This window comes from Rana temporaria, chromosome 4 (assembly GCF_905171775.1).
Source record: "Rana temporaria chromosome 4, aRanTem1.1, whole genome shotgun sequence".
Classification (NCBI taxonomy): Eukaryota; Metazoa; Chordata; class Amphibia; order Anura; family Ranidae; genus Rana; species Rana temporaria.
In genome coordinates, this window is record NC_053492.1 from 449,276,571 (window position 1) to 449,297,503 (window position 20,933).

Here is a 20,933-nt window from a genome sequence, read left to right on the forward strand (position 1 = left end):
AATCCAGGAAGAATTTGCGCCATAAGTTACGGCGGCGTAGTGTTTTTCTGGCGGCGTATTTGAAATTGGGCGGGTTTCATTTAAATGAAGCGCGTCCCCGCGCCGAATGAAATGCGCATGCGTCGTTCCTAAATTTCCCGCCGTGCATTGCGCTAAATGACGTTGCAACAACGTAATTTTTTTTTTAACTTAGACGTGACTTACGTCCATCCCTATTCACGGACGATTTACACAAAAAAATTATAATTTCGACGCGGGAACGACGGCCATACTTTTACATGGCAAGTCTATCTATACGCCACAAAATAGCAGCTTTAACTATACGCTGGAAAAAGCCGACTACAGACGACGTAAGAGAATGCGACGACCGCGCGTACGTTCGTGGATCGTCGGAAAAAGCTCATTTGCATACCCGACGCGGAAAACGACGCAAACTCCACCCAGCGGACGCCGAAGTATTGCATCTGCGATCCGAAGGCGTACGAAGCCATACGCCTGTCGGATCTTACCCAAATGCCGTCGTATATTGGTTTGAGGATTCAAACTAAAGATACGACGCGGGAAATTTGAAAGTACGCCGGCGTATCAGTAGATACGCCGGCGTACTTGCTCTGTGAATCTTCCCCTATGGAATTAAAGTGGTTGTAAAGTCTTGTGTGTTTTTTTATTATTTTTAAACAAACATTTTATACTTGCGTGCTTCGTTGCAGTGGATTTGCACAGAGCAGCGCAGATCCTCCTCTTCTCAGGTCCCTCCCATCAAGTGCTCCCACAGCAAGCAGCTTGCTATGGGGGCACCAAGCCGAGGTACATCTCTGTGTATTAATTTGGACACGGAGCTGCCGTTCAGTCCCACCCCCCTCTCTCCTGATTGTCTAACTGATTGAGAGCCGTGGCAGCCAATGGCGGCGCTGCTGTGTCTCAGCCAATCTGGAGGGAGAGTCCCAGATGGCTGAGGGACTTGTGGACATTGCTGGAGAGAGATGGGGCTCAGGTAAGTATTAGGGGGTGCTGGGGAGGCTGCTGCACACAGGTGGCTTTTTATGTTAATGTATTCACTTAACAACCACAATAAATCATCTGGATAAAATGAAAAGATCATCATAAATACATACAGCATTTGTATTCAAAGAATAGCAAACTGGTGGTCAATATAAAAAGGCATATACAGTGCAAAAGGTACATGCCTAATTTAACTCCTCCATACACCTGTGCAGCATGGCCAATGCCCGGGGTCACCCACTGATTGCACAGGATCACCTTAAGGGTGCATATACACATGTAAATGCACCGGCACCACAAACAGATGTGAGAACCCCGGTGGTGGTTCCCGCGATTAGCTGCACAAGGCAGGCCATTGAAATCGATAGGTGGATGCAGGCTCCCGCAGCTAATCGCAGCCAATTGCATGTAATTGCTCATGCAGTCTGGGGTTCTCGCATCTAATTGCGGTGCCGATGCATTTGCAGATGTGAATGTACTTTTAATGCTCAACTCCTCCCCTGCATAAACTAACATTTCCTTTCTTTTCCCCCCCACTTTCTCACTCAGCTGCCTAGAGAGCAATGTGAAAAACAGCAGACAGACTCTCCCTATCAGCTGGTTTGTTACTACAATATATTATCTACAGAACATAAGGTAATAAGGCATGCCATAGACCAGTAATGGCGAACCTCGGCACCCCAGATGTTTTGGAACTACATTTCCCATGATGCTCAACTACACTGCAGAGTGCATGAGCATCATGGGAAATATAGTTCCAAAACATCTGGGGTGCCAAGGTTCGCCATCAGTGCCATAGACGGCTTGAAGTTCAGGGCATAGAAGACCCTGTGAGCACCACCTGACTTGACAAAAGTCTAAAAATTAACTAGGCCAGATGGAAAATCATCAGCTGAACAGTGACTGCATCCTACCTGACGTAGTCAACGCTCAGCAGCACCGCTGTCAAATACTGTCAGTATTTGACAGCTCAGCAGCTGATGCTGTCAAATACAATAGCCAGCAAGCGACATTCCACCATCCAGGCTGTTTAGCATGGATGGAGTGATTGACTGATATTCTCTCATTCGATCCATAGGCTGTATATGGTAATAGAAAAAAAAATCTGCAATTAAAGAGGAGTTCCGCCCAAAAAAAAAAAATCAGCAGCTACAAATACTGCAGTTACTGACTTTTAATATTTGGACAGTTACCTGTCCAGGGCGCCCGCGATGTCCTCACCCGAAGCCGATCTGTCCCTCAGCTCTTGGGTGGAGGTGCCGGCATCTTCAGTAAGGAGTCAGGAAGTGAAGCCTTTACGGCTTCACAGCCTGGTTCCCAACTGCACATGTGCGAGTCACCAAATGTGACACCGAAGGGGGGAAGGAACCGTAAAAGTGGAAGTTACATTTTTGGGTGGAATTCCGCTTTACGTAGGCTAAAACCTCTAAAAAATATATATATATTTGGCCAAGGCCGGGCTGCTTTTTATAAAGAAAAAGTATAGAAAGGTTTTGGATAAACTGGCTTACTTTTGTAACATTAAAATGTTAACTGGATTCGTAATTAACCCCTTGACCACAGAAATCCACCCCCCCAAAAAAACTATTTGATAAACGTGTTTATGACGAGTAATGAATGACTCTAGTAAACCGGTGCAAAAAGCCTTTTCCAATAAACGCATCACTTTTCACTGTAGTAATAGCATATAAACATAAACCTCCAGCGAAGTGTGGGGTGAGAAAAAGATGACAGGACCAGATAAGTTGTAATGCATCTGAAGAAAACTTCATTAAATGCACAAGATTTATACAGGGAACCCCATTATTTTAACGACTGAAACAAGCGTACGTGCTTTGTGTTCAGACTACAGGATAATATGTACTTGAAATAATTTGGAAAAAGACTTTGTACGGTTACATTTTTACCTTATATAGCCCTCTGAGTGCCCAATAACCCCTTGAGGGTACAACGTTCTAGTAAGCGGCCATCCTATATCTTTTTGGATTTAAATTACCTGCCTGCTGATATCGCCATAGGAACAAGTGTTTATGAAGAGTATAAGATTTTTGAAAATCAGCTGCTTTGCGATAGGACTTATTGCACCGACTGTTTTTACAACACTTGTGGTTATCTGTCACACAGAGACTTTATTTGTATTCATATTTTTATTTATTTCCACCAATCCTTTTTGATGCATTCCATTCACTATGCACATTGGTCAATTATGGCTTTGATGCTTTGATAGTAGCGCACTTGTATTTTTTGCTTTTATATGTCTTCTGGAGCCCAATATTAGGTTCCTATATTTTTGAGTGCAGCACTTCACTTTTTATTTTTTATCACTATTTATATTCAACACTATTCAATTGTACTTTTTGGGAGTAGCGCGGATTGATCTGTGCCTTTATGACTCCCTAGGTCCTCCAGAGAGGTACTTTATCGCCCATACAGGTCTGGTGGTTTGGGGGTTCCTCAGATCTGGTTGTACAATTTGGCCAGTATATTCTCTCAACAGGCTCAGTGGAACAAGACTCTATTTTGCCGTTCCACCTGCCTGGGTTGTTGTGGTACTCTAGATCTTATGTCTCTGACCTGATGGTGAAGAATTTGGTTGTTCTCCCAGCACAACCAGAAAACTGACCACACTGGGATGGATGCGCTCTCATGCCTAGTGTGGCCAGTTTGAATGAGGATAGCAGGGGAACTGGCATTATCAAAATGTATTTCACATAAAGAAGGAAATACAAAGAGAACGGGATACTTTTTAAAACAAGTACATGGTACAACATACACATAACAGGAATATGAAATGTTGGGGGTAACATATTCTTTGAAGCAATTTTTTTTTAAGACATAACTGTGGAGAACAAAAGCTGAAACCTAACCAGGAAATCTAAAAAAAAAAACACGACATAAAAAGGTAGGTACTTATATAGTGCCGTCAATTTACGCAGTGCTTTACATATACATTCACATCAGTCCCTGCCCTCGAGGAGCTTACAATGTAAAGTCCCCAACTCACATTCATACATATTTTATCCTTGATAATTGAGATAATTTATCCTTGAAGTTTGTTCTATTGCGATATAAAATTTTACCTTAACCACTTACAGACCGCCCACCGTCGTTATACGTCTGTACTTTGAAGAGAAATACCATTGCTATGGTAGCAGCTAGCTACCATAACCCTGGTATTCGCTTCATCGGGTGGTTCTCTTCCAGATAAAAGTGGTCTCTGCGACGAATACGCCGCAAAGATCACTTTCATCGGCGGCAGGAGAGGGCCCCCCCACCCGAGTATGGAGACAAGTGAGGGGAAGATGGCCCCCAACCGTCTTCATATCACTGCAGGGTGGAAGCGATGTCAAAACGTCACCAATGCTCTTATAGGGCCATTTAAAAAAAAAAAAATTGTATGACATAAAACTTTTTTTTATTGCATTTTAGTGTAAATATGAGATCTGAGGTCTTTTTGACCCCAGATCTCATATTTAAGAGGACCTGTCATGCTTTTCTCTATTACAAGGGATGTGTACATTCCTTGTAATAGGAATAAAAGTGACCCAAAAATAAAAACAGTGTAAAAATAAATGTAAAATAAATAAGAAAAATATAAAAAAAATTAACGCACCTCGTCCCGCGCAAAAGCGAAGATATACGTGAGCAGCGCCCGCATAAGAAAACGGTGTTCAAACCACACATGTGAGGTATCGCCTCGATCGGTAGAGCGAGAGCAATAATTCTAGCCCTCCTCTGTAACTCAAAACATGCAACCTGTAGAATTTTTTAAACATCACCTATGGAGATTTTTAAGGGGTAAAAGTTGTCGCCATTCCATGAGCATGCGCAATTTTGAAGCGCGACATGTTGTGTATCAATTTACTCGGCGTAACATTATCTTTCACAATATAAAAAATTGGGCTTACTTTACGGTTCTCTTATTTTTTTATTAAAAAAAGTGTATTTTTTCCCAAAAAAAGTGCACTTGTAAGACCGCTGTGAAAATACGGTGTCACAAAGTATTGCAACGGCCGCCATTTTATTCTCTAGGGTGTTAGAAAAAAATATATATAATGTTTGGGGGTTCCAAGTAATTTTATAGCAAAAAAAAAAAAAAAAAAACGGTTTTAACTTGTAAACACCAAATGTCAGAAAGAGGCTCGGTCCTTAAGTGGTTAAAAAAAAAGAAAAGTACTGTATTTGCTGGCGTATAAGACTACCTTTTACACTTAAAAAAAAATGGCCAAAAAGCAGGGGTCGTCTTATACGCCGGGTCAGCTGCTCGGATGCCTGCTGGGTGTGCGGTAATACTGTATGTAGCTTCGGCTATATACAGTATATACCGCTTAGCCAATCCCGATGAGCGATGTATTCAAATGAAAACAGAGCCAGCTCGGATTGGAGTAACAACTTCTGCCAATCCGAGCAGGTTACATAGAGTAGCCTGCTCAGATTGGCTTTGAGAGTCAGAGAGGTGTGGGCTGATGATGTTACAGCCTCTGCCAATCCAAGCAGGCTTTGTATCCATTAATAGAATACATCGCTCGTCGTGATTGGCACCAGCTCCATCAAGAATGAAGAAGAATATGGCTCCAGAAGGAAGAAATATGAAGCGTCGGAAGCCTCGGAAGGGGGGGGGTCGTCTTATACAGCGAGTACAGGTAAAAAATCTTAAAGAAACTGTAAAATTAGGGGGTCGTCTTATACGCCGGCAAATACGGTAAAAACAATCTGTATGAACATCTTTGGAAGATTTATAATTAAATTATCGCGCATTACTATTGTACTAATTTTCGTCATTTTACAATGTTTTCTGTACAACTTGTCCTTTGCAATAAAAATCTTATGAAACAAATAAAAACATTTTTTTTTAAAGAAACAAGAAATTGTGTTCAGGTGACGTCAAAAGGTCACATAGTCCATAAATTTTCTCTATATGCACAATCAAGCTTTTAAAAAGCCTGCAATATTTCAGGATGGGATGATGGGCACCAAAATTCTCCACTAAGCCCCAAAACAAAGAAGATGTAAACTTATCCCCTAAAACAACAAACATATGGAAAGCTTGCATTAAAGCCTCAACTCACAGATTTCTGTAGCCTTTTCTAACTTTGCTTGAAAAACAAATTTCCGAGCAGGTTGGAAGTTCAATCCCAAGGCCTCCGCGTCACACCAAGCATCATAATTTGGATGGTAAAAAATAAAGACAACATTCATTTGGCATAAGCCTGAATTATTTGCAGTTGAACGAATGTATATTTGTTATGATTTAAGGTCTTGCAAAAGTTGAGCCCAATATACAGAAGAAAAATATTAACCTATCTATAACCTTGTGTCAACAAATGATGCTACTGGGAATGCTAACCCAACTAATTTTCCAAAGAAAATTAATTACTTATGACTTACAGTTGTGAAAGCAAACAACGTAAGTCTGGATTAAGAGACTTTTAATTTTGTCTTGGAGTAGCTATTAAACCGATTTTGTAAAAAAAAATCGAACTATGTCATGGAAAGCGGGTCAGAGATGAAACCCTAGACAATGACTGACACCGACCATTGTGTATTTATAGAGCAGATGCAGGGAAAGGTCAGAGATATTAATCATTATCTAATAAAATACGATTTGGGTTTCAGAAATAATATTTCCTACAGTTGCTAAAAATGAATGGTTGCGGCCAGAATTAGACGAGAACAAATTGAAAACTAGAAGCAAGAGCTCGCCCTCTGGAATTGAGTTTCTAGACACATACGGAGGAAAAAAATATAGTTTTTTATGTGCAACACACCCAGCGTAAAGATCGAATCTCCTAATATGTTCCTTCAGAAATGGAAGTAGATGTAAACCCTAATTAAATGACATTTACCGTATTTATCGGCGTATATCGCGCACTTTTCCCCCTTAAAATAAGGGGAAAATCGTGGGTGCGAGATATACGCCGATAGCCGCTTCCCGCGCTCAGTTTGGAATCCTGCGCCGACATATACCGAGTGCAGTACACTCGGGTACATTCGGCTAGGCTCGGCTTCGCTCGTGCTCACGCATAAACGTCACAGAGCGTGAGGGCGAGCGAAGCCAAGCCTTGCCGAATGTACCCGAGTGTACTGCACTCTATATATGTCGGCGGAGGCGTTCGAACTGAGCGCGGGAACTCGACTTGAGGCGCGCGCTGGAGAAGCCGGGAGGACACCACCGAGGCCGCAGACGGACGCCGGACCGGACGATGAACGCTGGGAAGACACCAAAACTGTAAGTAATAAAATCATTAAAATTTTTTTTACAGGAATTTCGGGGGCAACTTTAGGGGTGCGCAGTATACGCGGGAGCGCGCTATACCGCGATAAATATGGTAGTTTGCTAAAGTGCTGTGCCAGTTGGAGCAAATTTTAGAGTTTTTCACATTTATTTTTGTCTTTTGGTTGACCTCTATGGGAAATTTTAACTTTAGAAAGAATGTTCTGTAACTCGGTAGTGGGCCGTACATTTCATGCTTAGGCCTTCAGTGGTGTCCTACGTGAATTAGTCCAGCAATTTTTGCTGTAATCTTAAAGAATATATAAACCAAACATTTGATATGGGTCTGTTGTACCGTAAATGAAAATCGCTGCAATCCCTGGTGTTCCTGCCGATGTCCAGCCAAAATATGCAACTCGGCAGAAAATTGAACCACGGCATTTCTGCTTTCTTTAACCACTTAAGGACCTCTACACGCCGATATACGTCGGCAGAATGGCACGGCTGGGCACATCCACATACATGTACATGGCTCTTTAAGCCCAGCCATGGGGTCGCCGGCGCGTGCACGCGACCCGGTCCGAAGCTCCGTGACCGCGGACCCGATCGCCGCTGGAGTCCCGCGATCAGTCCCCGGAGCTGAAGAACGGGGAAAGCTGTGTGTAAACACAGCTTCCCCGTTCTTCACTGTGGCGCCGTCATTGATCGTGTATTCCCTTTTATAGGGAAACACAATCAATGATGTCACACTTACAGCCACACCCCCGACAGTTAGAGACACAGATGAGGTCACACTTAACCCCTTCAGCGCCCCCTGTGGTTAACTCCCAAACTGCAACTGTCATTTTCACAGTAAACAATGCATTTTTAATGCATTTTTCACTGTGAAAAGGACAATGGTCCCAAAAACGTGTCAAAATTGTCCGAAGTGTCCGCCATAATGTCGCAGTCACGAAAAAAATCGCTGATCGCCGCCATTAGTAGTAAAAAAAAATTATAAAAAACTATCCCCTATTTTGTAAACGCTATAAATTTTGCACAAACCAATCGATAAACGCTTAATGCGATTTTTTTTTACCAAAAATAGGTAGAAGAATGCGTATCGGCCTAAACTGAGGAAAAAAAATGTTTTTATATATTTTTGGGGGATATTTATTATAGCAACAAGTAAAAAAATATTGATTTTTTTTCAAAATTGTCGCTCTATTTTTGTTTATAGTACAAAAAATAAAAACCGCAGAGGTGATCGAATACCACCAAAAGAAAGCTCTATTTGTGGGGGGAAAAAAAGGACGCCAATTTTGTTTGGGAGCCACGTCGCACGACCGCACAATTGTCAGTTAAAGCGACGCAGTGCCGAATCACAAAAACTGGCCAGGTCCTTTAGCTGCCTAAAGGTCCGGGTCTTAAGTGGTTAAACCATCAGTAATTGCCGATTTGGACGAATTGGTGTTTGAACACAACACTGGCTACCGAATACAGTGTGGTACAGGTTTTGCACAGCGGCTGACGACAAAGTTGACGCCACCTTGGAGGCGGCCATTTTCTTGGTTCGTTTCGGAGCGAAGTAACAATCTCTGCTCATAGTAACGTGCACCGGACTCGGTTGCCTGTGTTTGTGACCAACACCTTAGACACTGGTGAAAAAAACTGAGGAGCTCTCAGTATGGGAGGGGTTATATAGGGAGGAAACTTTCTGTCTAGTGTCCAGCACGCCACAGTGGATATAACCCATTATGTAATAATTAAACCTCTGTGTCCCGTGATGTACGATAAATAAATATATAAATGTTCTGGGGGTTTAAATAATTTTATTGCCAAAAATTAAGATTTTTACATGTATTTGAAACATATAAAATAAATGCCCTGGAGCAGTACTGTTTAATAGTTAATTGTGGTTTATTCATTGTAACCAAGTCACGTTAAATATAGTAATTTAAGGTCACAGTAGTGCTGCACGTTTGTGTTACTATAGAATTTTGCTAGCAGCTTCTTAATTATTCTACAGACCATAGCGTGGAAAGTCGTCCTTTTACACAAAAGGGAGCAAGTCTTGCGCATTTCAAGGGCACAACCCTTTTCATCATGAGCTCTTTTAGGCGTTTTCTCTCACTTTTTTCCCTCTTCCCCGGGATCACATAAACCATTACTCCACAAAAGAACCATTATAACCTTCTAGGGACAACACCTGAACAATTACAGTATAGAGAGTTGGGCCACTAGTACAGCAGGTCTGTTCCTTCCTCTGTCCATCCCTCAAGCATACCCTTATGGCATTTGGCCTATGGAATCTACAGATGGTAAGAGGATCTACAACCCATTTCCTGGATTTAAAATCTATACGCAGCAGAGCTTCACGTTCTGGCCAGATCTCAGGCTTGGACGATTAACAGCCTCATAGAGCCAGAATTACCAATTATCAAGAAGGCAAGGAAACAATAATACAAGCCTATAGAAATGTATGACATTCATATTCACAACAACATTACAATACATTGAGGATCTAGATCGGTATTGGCAGTAACAAAGCAAAATATAATATATTTATGTCATACATATATCATTAAATCTGCACCGACCCCAAAATCACTTAATGTGTATCCAAAATTATAACTTTCACAGATAGCTTTAGACAGTACATAGGAAGATAGACAAAGTACAAAACACAATAATAAAATTGAAAAATGAACATTCATCTACATTAACCAGATTTAAATGTTGTATATAAATACATATGCATGAACAAAAATAACTCTGTTATAATTTAAAGAGCAAAAGTTAACAGGAGTGTGTCTCTGGACATTTATTGACTTTGTTTAGGACAAGGACAAACAAAATTTTTGTCAAAAAAACATCAAATACTGCTTAAGAATATGGCATATTCACAGCTTGCAGCCAACAGGTGGTACAATTTTGAAACGACCTTTGTTGAGTTATTTTACTACCGTATTTGCCAGCGTATAAGACGACCCCCTAATTTTCCAGGAAAAATGTTGGTTTTGGGATATACTCGCTGTATAAGACTACCCCCTTCCTACTAGTCTTTCTGGAAGCTGAGGGGTAGCCGGAACAACCGCTGACAGAAACAGGCTTTTTTCAGATCTCACTGTGCCATTACATTACATGCCCCCACTGTGCCATTACATGCCCCCACTGTGCCATTACATTACCCCACAGTGCCATCACTTGCCCCCACAGTGCCATCACTTGCCCCCACTTTCCCCCCCCACTGTGCCATCACTCACGTTTTGCAGCTTCTGGCTTCCAGGCCGGTGACGGTCTCCGTCTGCTGCGAGCGTTCATGATTTGAAAGCCGCACCTTCTTCTCAGACTGTCCTGTGATAGGCGGAGCACAAATCTTCCCAGCAGCGCCTCTGTTCTGTGTTCCGCCTATCACGGATGTCCTCTCGTGCGAGGATAAGCATTTATTGATTGGTTTGCGCAAAAGTTATCGCGTTTACAAAATAGGGGCTAGTTTTATGGCATTTTTATTAATATTTTTTTTTTACTAGTAATGGCGGCGATCAGCGATATTTTTCGGTACTGCGACATTATGGCGTAACACTTCGGACACTTTTGACACATTTTTGGGACCATTGGCATTTTTATAGCGATCAGTGCTATAAAAATGAATTGGATTACTATAAAAATGCCACTGGCAGGGAAGGGGTTAACACTAGGGGGCGGGGAAGGGGTTAAGTATGTTCCTGGGTGTGTTCTTACTGTGGGGGTGGCCTCACTAGGGGAAATCACTGATCTTCTGTTCATACATTGTATGAACAGAGGATTAGCATTTCCCCCACAGACAGGACCGGGAGCTGTGTGTTTACACACACAGCTCCCGGTCCCGCTCTGCAACGAGCGATCGCGTGTGCCCGGCGGCAATCGTGCCCGCCGGGCACGCGCACGGGAGTCGGGGGCGAGCGCGCCCATAGTTGCCTGCGAGAGAGCCGACGTAGAGCTACGGGCTCTCCCGCAGGAGAGCCAACCTGCCGCCGTAGAGTGACGGCGGCAGGTCGGCAAGTAGTTAACCACTTGCCGATCGCCACATGTACATATATGTCGGCAGAATGGCACGGCTGCGCAAAGCAACATACCTGTATGTTGCTTTGAATTTGACGCCGTGCAGGCGCGCGCCCCTGCCACGCATTTTGTGAGCGTCCCCGCAGATTCAATGTTCGCCGGGTGCCCGCGATCGTCTCACGGAGAGGCAGAACGGGGAGATACCTATGTAAACAAGGCATTTCCCTGTTCTGGCTAGTGACAGGACGGAGATCAACTGCTCCCTGTGATCAGGAGCAGTGATCTCTGTCATGTCACTGGTAGCCCATCTCCCCCAGTTAGAATCACTCCCTAGGACACACTTAACTTGATCACCCCCTAGTGTTTAACCCCCTTCCCTGCCAGTGTCATTTACACAGTAATCAGTGCATTTTTTTAGCACTGATTGTTGTATAAATGGCAATGGTCGCAAAATAGTGTCAAAAGTGTCCGCCATAATGTCGCAGTCCCAATAAAAAAAAGCAGATCGCCGCCATTACTAATAAAAAAAATTATAATAAAAATGTCATAAAACTATCCCCTATTTTGTAGGCACTATATTTTTTGCGCAAATCAATCAATATACGTTTGTGTTTTTTTTACTAAAAATATGCAGAAGAATACATATTGGCCTAAACTGAGAAAGAAATAATTTTTGTATATATATATATATATATATATATATATATATATATATATATATATATATATATATATATATATATATATATATTTTGGGAAGATTTTTTATAGCAAAAAATGTATTTAATTTTTTTCAAAATTGTCGCTCTTTTTTGTGTATAGTGCAAAAAATAAAAACCGCAGAGGTGATCAAACAACACCAAAAGAAAGCTCTATTTGTGGGGAAAAAAGGACGTCAATTTTGTTTGGGAACAACGTCGTACGACCGCGCAATTGTCAGTTAAAGCAACGCAGTGCCGAATCGCAAAAAAATCTTCAGGTGCTGAAGTGGTTAAGTACTACCAAAAATAACCTTTGTCTAAAATTTTTTTTTTAAATATCATTTAAAAATTGTCATTGTCATGGTGCATAGACCACTACATTATACATAAGCTCGCTATCCTATGAATAACAGATTGTTCTTACATAAAGTTGAAGGGGAAGGGGCTCTATGTTAGGTTGGCTCATGGGGGGGGGGGGCACGCCAGCAAAGCAGACCCTGCACTCCATCTTACTAAGAAACAGGGGCGGACTGACCATTGAGTCACTCGGGCACTGCCCGAGGGCCCCATGCCACTAGGGGGCCCCCATCAGGGTTGCCAGGCTCAGTAAAACCAGGGACAGTATGTAAAAATCTGTGTTTTTTTTAGATCTGTCCCTGATATGTCCGAAACTATACAAGAACAAGTCTCCTGCGCTCTGATATTTTGTAGGGAGTGCTATGGGGTGGTGCGGTTCAATTAAAAGTTATCATCTAGAGTCTTGCAGCCCTCCTCAGAATCGTGGGTATTCATGAAACTATAAGAGAAGAAAGAGCGGAGGGCGCACCGACCTCGTGTGATACTGATAAAAAATATTTATTCCAATAATAAAATCAATGGTTATACTCACAAAATTGGAGTTAAAAACAGGCTTTAAAAGTGAGTACAGCAGATGTCCAGCACCGTCAGTGGAACACGAATAATCGTTTGAACCAAATCGGTAGATGTAAAAGCTGACGCGTTTCAGGGGCGTACCCCTTTCCTCAGAGCTAACGTGGTCTGCAGTGCTGCGCTGTACTCACTTTTAAAGCCTGTTTTTAACTCCAATTTTGTGAGTATAACCATTGATTTTATTATTGGAATAAATATTTTTTATCAGTATCACACGAGGTCGGTGCGCCCTCCGCTCTCTTTCTTCTCTTATATGTCCGAAACTGACATGCTTTTAATGTGAATATCCCAAGATTTTAGCTGCCCTGCCTCTGCACTGCCTCCTGGCGTGGTGGCCATCTGTAAGCCAGAGGGGCCCCATAATCTTCTATTGCCCGGGGGCCCCATGAGTTGTCAGTCCGCCCCTGCTAAGAAACAAAAACTTCAGCAGAGAAAACATTTTTAAAGTATTGCTGCTTGTGTAGTATTTCATCAGTAGGCTAAAGCTAATAATCATACAAAGAAAAGAAATCGTACAAAAAAAAGATTTGCCTGGAGTTCTCATCACTGTCATCATGTTAACTTGTGGAAAGCTGAAAAGCTTGACAGCGCACTCCACAAGATCACCATTCGCTATATTCACAATCCAAATTAATGGCTTGCCTAAAAAAATAAAAAAAACACACACCGCAGAACCTTCTGACAAAGTGGCTACATATCGCAATGTGCGCAAAGCTATTCTGAGGGTGCCCTTGATACCTTATTGCACATTATATGGGTATGGACTCCCTGGAATGTAGCTAGTTTCTCGATCATTTTCTCTTTTATCCATGCTCAGCATACCGGTGGTTGGTGCACATTTTTACACATTGGTTATTTTTTTTGTGTTATATTAACCACTTAAGCCCCGGACCAATATGCAGCCTAAAGACCCAAGGTGTTTTTACAGTTCGGGACTGCGTCGCTTTAAGAGACAATTGCGCGGTCGTGCGACGTGGCTCCCAAACAAAATTGGCGTCCTTTTTTCCCCACAAATAGAGCTTTCTTTTGGTGGTATTTGATCACATCTGCGGTTTTTAGTTTTTGCGCTATAAACAAAAATAGAGCGACAATTTTGAAAAAAAAGCAATATTTTTTACTTTTTGCTGTAATAAATATCCCCCAAAAACATATATAAAAACATTTTTTTTCCTCAGTTTAGGCCGATACGTATTCTTCTACCTATTTTTAGTAAAAAAAATCGCAATAAGCGTTTATCGATTGGTTTGCGCAAAATTTATAGTGTTTACAAAATAGGGGATAGTTTTATTGCATTTTTATTTTTTTTTTTTTTTTTTTACTACTAATGGCGGCGATCAGCAATTTTTTTCGTGACTGCGACATTATGGCGGACACTTCGGACAATTTTGACACATTTTTGGGACCATTGTCATTTTCACAGCAAAAAATGCATTTAAATTGCATTCTTTATTGTGAAAATGACAGTTGCAGTTTGGGAGTTAACCACAGGTGGCGCTGTAGGAGTTAGGGTGCACCTAGTATGTGTTTACAACTGTTTGGGGGTGTGGCTGTAGGAATGACGTCATCGATCGTGTCTTCCCTATAAAGGGAATGACGCGATCGATGCGCCGCCATAGTGAAGGACGGGGAAGCCGTGTTTACACACGGCTCTCCTCGTTCTTCAGCTCCGGGGAGCGATCGCGACGGAGCGGCTATAAACAAATAGCCGCGCCGTGGTCCCGGATCGCTCCCCGAGCGGACCCGACCTCCGCATGTAGCGGGGGGGGTCCCGATCGGACCCCCCACCCGCTAATAGGCGAGGACGTACGTGTACGCCCATGTGCCTGTACGTGCCATATTGTGGACGTATATGTACATGCGGGGGTCGGGAACTGGTTAATAGAACCCGGGCATTCTCTCCAGATAGATGCTCTTGCTGTACACCCTTTGGGGTCCTTAAAGGATTTGTAAAGGTAAAAAAAAATTCCCCAAATAGCTTCCATTACCTTAGTGCAGTCCTCCTTCACTTACCTCATCCTTCCATTGTGCTTTTAAATGTCCTTATTTCTCCTGAGAAATCCTCACTTCCTGTTCTTCTGTCTAACTCCAGACTGTAATGCGAGGCTTTCTCCCTGGTGTGGAGAAAGCCTCTTGAGGGGGCGAGCAGGAGTGTCAGAACACGCTCTACTTTGCAGATAGAGAAACGAGCTGTGTGTTAGTGGGCGCATTGACACTCCTGCTCGCCCCCTCAAGAGGCTTTCTCCACACCAGGGAGAAAGCCTTGCATTACTGTGTGGAGTTACAGACAGAAGAACAGGAAGTGAGGATTTCTCAGAAGAAATAAGGACATTTAAAAGCAAAATGGAAGGATGAGGTAAGTGAAGGAGGACTGCACTAAGGTAAAGGAAGCTATTTAGGGAAACAAATAAAAATTACCTTTACAACCCCTTTAACCACTTCCTTACTGGGCACTTAAACCCCCTTCCTGCCCAGACCAATTTTCAGCGCCGACGTATTTTGAATGACAATTGCGCGGCCATACAACACTGTACCCAAATTATATTTTTATAATTTTTTCCCCACAAACAGAGCTTTCTTTTGGTGGTATTTGATCAATTCTGCGGTTTTTATTTTTTGTGCTATAAACAAAAAAAATACAGAAAAAACAAACAAAAAAAAACAATATTTTTTAACTTTTTGTTATAATAATATCCCAATTTGTTTTAAAAAAAAACATTTTTTTTCCCTCAGTTTAGGACGATACGTATTCTACATATTTTTGTTTAAAACAAAAAAAGCGTATATTGATTGGTTTGCGCAAAAGTTATAGTGCCTACAAAATAGGGGATAGATTTATGTTTTTTTTTTTTACTATTAATGCCGGCGATCTGCGATTTTTGTCAGGCCTGCGATATTGCGGCGGACACATCGGACACTTTTGACACTATTTTGGGACCATTTCACATTTATACAGCGAACAGTTTTATAAATATGCACTGATTACTGTATAAACGTGACTGGGAGGGAAGGGGTTAACCACTAGGGGGCGAGGAAGGGGTTAAATGTATTCCCTGTGAGCGATTCTTACTGTGGGGGGAGGGGACTGACTGGGGGAGGTGACCGATCTGTATCCCTATGTACAAGGGACACAGCATCGGTCTCCTCTCTCCCTGACAGGACGTGGAGCTCTGTATTTACACACAGAGCTCCACGTCCCTGCTCTGTCACTGCCGATCGCAGGTACTTGGTAGACATTGCGGCCGCCAAGCATGTGCATCGGCATCTTATGACACGCCGGGCGCAGTTTTTACCCGCTGAGCGCCCTCAGCGGGGCGAATGTAAACAGGACATCCACCCGGCAGTTGAGAGCCGCGCTGTAGACGTCTTTCATCTATAGCATGGCTCTCAAGTGGTTAAATGCAGTTTGTTTATATTGTTACTACAGCTGTGAAATCTTTATTTACATGTGCTATTGGTTTATATGCCATCTTTAAACCTAATTTGCCACATAGTTGCCCAAACTCTGCCCAGTTCTGGGAGGGTGTCATATGATGTCCTCTTGTGATCGCGCCCGCCAGCGGTCTTTGGACACAGCTGATCACAGATGAGGGTAAAAAGCTAATCACAGCGACTCTTTACCACGTGATCAACTGTGTCCAATCACAGCTGATCACAGATAGGGGTAAAGAGCCAATCACAGCAGTTCTTTACCACGTGATCAACTGTGTCCAATCACAGCTGATCACAAATAGGGGTAAAGAGCCAATCACAGCAGCTCTTTACCACGTGATCAACTGGGTCCAATCACAGCTGATCACGATGTAAAACACACTTGCTGGTTATCGGCATTGCTTTCCTAGCGCTGCCACAGCATGAGGAGAGGAGACAGACGGTAACTGGCTAGTGTCCTGATTATAAGTGCAGCCCCAACAGTGCCCATCAGTGCTGCCAATTAGTGCCACCTATCAGTTCGTCCTCATCAGTGCCCAGCAGTGAAGCCTATCAGTGTTGCCTATTAGTGCCCATCAGCGCACATCAGTGGAGAGAAAAAATTACCTGTTTTTCCAAATTTTATAACAAACTAGTAAATATATATATATATATATTTTTTTTTTTAAATGTTGGTGTTTTGTTTGTTTAGCAAAAAATAAAAACCCCAACAATGAGTTTGATGTGCTGGAAACCAGAAAGTGGGTTCACGCTGAATTTTGAATACCCTCTATGGCAGATGTTCTCAACTCCTGTCCTCAGGGCCCACTAACAGGCCAGGTTTGCAAGATAACTGAAACACATCACAGGTGATATTATTTGCTGCTCAGTGATTGCCGTATTCTAGACTGCATCTCCCCAAGGTAATACATAATATCTGACCCGTTAGTGGGTCCTGAACAGGAGTTGAGGGTACTATCCCTAATTGAAGTATACGTCCACGCCTCTGATAAACGTGTTTCATGATCTATTTGCTTCTTCAGGATCCACACCCAAATGTGTGTAGTTGATGGTCAAAAGATCACAAAATAGAATCATGAAATGCGTTGATCAGAGCTGCCATAAAATGTGAACTACCGTATTTATCGGCGTATACCGCGCACTATTTTGCCCTGAAAATCAGGGCAAAATCGTGGGTGCGCAGTATACGCCGATACCCGCTTTCCCGCCATGAGTTTGAATACTGCGCCCGCATATAGCGAGCGCAGTACACTCGTGAATCTTCGTCCAGTCTCGGCGCCTCTCGTACTGACGTCCTGACGTCCTGAGCGTACAGGACGTCAGTGCGAGAGGCGCCCGAGCCTGCCCGAAGATTCACGAGTGTACTGCGCTCGCTATATGCGGGCGCAGTATTCAAAGTCGTGGCGGGAAACGAGCGGGAGGACGCCGCCGAAGGACGCCGGACCCGCCGAAGATGGACACCGGACCCGCCGAAGATGGACACCGGACCCGCCGAAGATGGACACCGGACCCGCCGAAGATGGACGCCCGACCCGCCGAAGATGGACGCCCGACCCGCCGAAGATGGACGCCCGACCCGCCGAAGATGGACGCCCGACCCGCCGAAGATGGACGCCCGACCCGCCGAAGATGGACGCCCGACCCGCCGAAGAGGACACCCGACGAGGCCGCAGAAGTACGCCGGACCCGACGAGGCCGCAGATGGACGCCGCGCAAGACATCAAAACTGTAAGTACAAAACAACAAAAAATCTTTTTTTCCCACAGGATTGGGGGCCACTTTGGGGGTGCGCGGTATACGCCAGAGCGCGTTATACCGCGATAAATACGGTATGTGTTATTTCAGAGTGTATTAATTGATGGTCACATTTACTGTAACATGCGTGAAATTTATTTTTTCAGGCTCGGTTCACACTACTGCAATGTGCTTTTAATGCGATTATTTCAGTGCGATAATGCAGTATAGTTTTGTGGTTAGCATATTCTATACAACTGAAATCACACCAAATTAGCACAGGAACCTTTTCCAAAATCGCAACACAGAGTCAAAATAATGTGAAGTGGCACCATTCAAAAAAACCTCAGATTTCCCTTTTTATTCTGTTCGACTCAAGTCGCATCAGAAATCGCACCAGTGTGAACCAGCACTTAATCTTCATAATAAATTACTGAATTTAGTTTTATTTTTTGTCTTAATGAGGTACAATTAAAGCCAAACTTTATTTTCTCCCCCATCCATCTTAAAAGTTGGGGGATTCGTGTAAAGGTTTTTTCTTACAGTAAACTTTACCCATAACAATTCGAAATGAGTGTGTGCTGTAAATTGCCCTTAAGCATTGTTCCTGTTACTTCTTGCTGTAAACCGCCATTTAGCTGAAAGCCAGAGCCCCTGAGCAGCAGTAAATCTTTGGGCTGTCAGCAGATAAGCCTCTACATTTTACTGGGAGGGAGGCAAAGGGGGGGAAGAGGGGGAGAAGGGAGGGAGGCAAAAGGAGGGAGAGAGGAGAGAGGAGAGAGGAGAGAGGAGAGAGGAGAGAGGAGAGAGGAGAGAGGAGAGAGGAGAGAGAGAGAGAGAGAGAGAGAGAGAGAGAGAGAGAGAGGGGGAAGAGAGAGAGAGAGAGAGGAGAGAGAGAGGGGGGAAAGAGAGAGAGATAGAGGGGGGAAAGAGAGAGAGAGAGAGGGGGGAAAGAGAGAGAGAGAGAGAGAGAGAGAGAGAGAGAGAAGGGAGAGAGAGAGAGAGAGAGAGAGAGAGAGAGAGAGAGAGAGAGAGAGAGAAGGGAGAGAGAGAAGGGAGAGAGAGATGGGAGAGATAGGGATAGAGAGGAGGGAATGGAGAGCGGGAGGGGAGCGGGAGAAAGGGTGAGAGAGACGCACGCATATTTAAACAGTATGCGCACCACACGTGAGGTATCACCATGAACATTTGAGCAAGAGCATTAATTCTAGTGCTCCTCTGTAACTCTAAACATATAACCTGTAAAGGCGTTCAAAATGCCCCCTATGGAGATTTTTAAGTTCCATAGTTTGTCACCATTCCACAAGCGTGCGCAATAATAAAGCGTGACATGTTAGGTCTATTTACTCGCGCAACATCTTTCATATTACACAAAAAAATTGAGGTAGATATTTTTTTTTCATTCCCCCCCCAAAAATGGTGTTTGAAAAGCCTCTGCACAAATACAATGTGAAAAATCGCAACAATCGCCATTTTATTCCCTAGGGTCTCTGATAAAGAAAAAATGTATGATGTTTTGGGGTTGTAAGAAATAAATACTGATTTAAACTTGTAAACACAAAGTGACAGAAAAAGCCTGGGCAGGTTAATTATGCTATGATGCTGACATGTCTGTAACTCGACTGAGACTGTACTGTGTGTCTCTATATACACACACACGAACAAAGTTTCATCAAATTAAAAAAAAAAAAAAAAAAATCATAAAAAGGAAAATCATAGGGACACACACAAATATATATATATATATATATATATATATATATATATATATATATATATATATATATATATATATAATATTTTTCTATCAGCTTGAATACGAAGGCAAACAAGGATGAAAGAGTCAGCATAGCCTTACCTGGTACATCCCGACGCCAATGTGTTTAGGCTCAATTTTCACCAGCTCAGCTAATGGATCTTGTACCCGTCTCGCTATGGAAACTGAAAAACAGAATAGGCAAACAAATGTGGTTTTCTGTGAAAGTCAGTACTGTGTAATTACAGCAGTTTGTGATTCCCAAGCTCAGACGGATTCATGTCTTCACTATAGAGGGCATGCAAAGCACATTAAAGCTCGGGATTCCCCCTCCTTACTGAGCAATAGGATTTTTTTTTTTTTTTTTGGGGGGGGGGGGGGGGGTTTTAAAGAAAAAAAACTCTGAAATGTTTTACAATATAGAGAAAGTGGAAAGTGTTTCCATTTGGCGTTTCCTTTCACTTTCCGATCTGGGGTGGAAATATAATGGCTAAATCGGCTGTGAAGGAAGAACACCCTATGTTTCCCATCCTCCTTTTCAATAAAACATCCCACAATGAGACATATACCGTATATACTCGAGTATAAGCCGAGTTTTTCAGCACATTTTTTTGTGTTGAAAATGCCCCCCTCGGCTTATACTCGAGTTACCTTTTTGCGCCCGATCCTCCCGGACTTTGGGGACCCGGTACTAGCCGGCCGTAGGTGCCCTGAACCCCAAACTTGGCACACATGTAGCCCCACTTTTCCTCTACAAGTTTGTTGTCCGGGGGACCTACGGCCGGGGAGCACCGATTTTTCAAAGCCGGGCACCCCTTCCATAGACTCCCATGTTAAACATCAGTCTAGTCATGGACACAGTGAGGCATGGGCACAGTGAGGCATGGACATGGGCACAGTGAGGCATGGACATGGACACAGTGAGGCATTGACATGGACACAGTGAGGCATGCAGATGGACACCCTAGGCTTATACTCGATACGTTTTCCCATTTTTTTGTGGTAAAATTAGGTGCCTCGGCTTGTATTCAGGTCGGCTTATACTGGAGTATATACGGTATATGTTTTGATAGACGTTACATCTCTGTCCACCAAGTAGACATTTTAGTAACGTTACAGGTCTGCAAAAATAAATTGCCGATCT

At 43.0% G+C, this 20,933-nt stretch overlaps 1 protein-coding gene across 2 annotated transcripts in view; it reads right to left on the minus strand.

Moving 5' to 3' along the window:
* The window catches only part of SRBD1 (S1 RNA binding domain 1), a 259,670-nt gene that overhangs the window by 92,385 nt on the left and 146,352 nt on the right, over positions 1–20,933 (minus strand). For both annotated transcript variants that reach the window (XM_040351557.1, XM_040351556.1), the window contains exon 17: positions 19,892–19,974. In XM_040351557.1, coding sequence (XP_040207491.1) covers positions 19,892–19,974 — 83 coding nt within the window. The remainder of the gene's footprint in view (positions 1–19,891; positions 19,975–20,933) is intronic.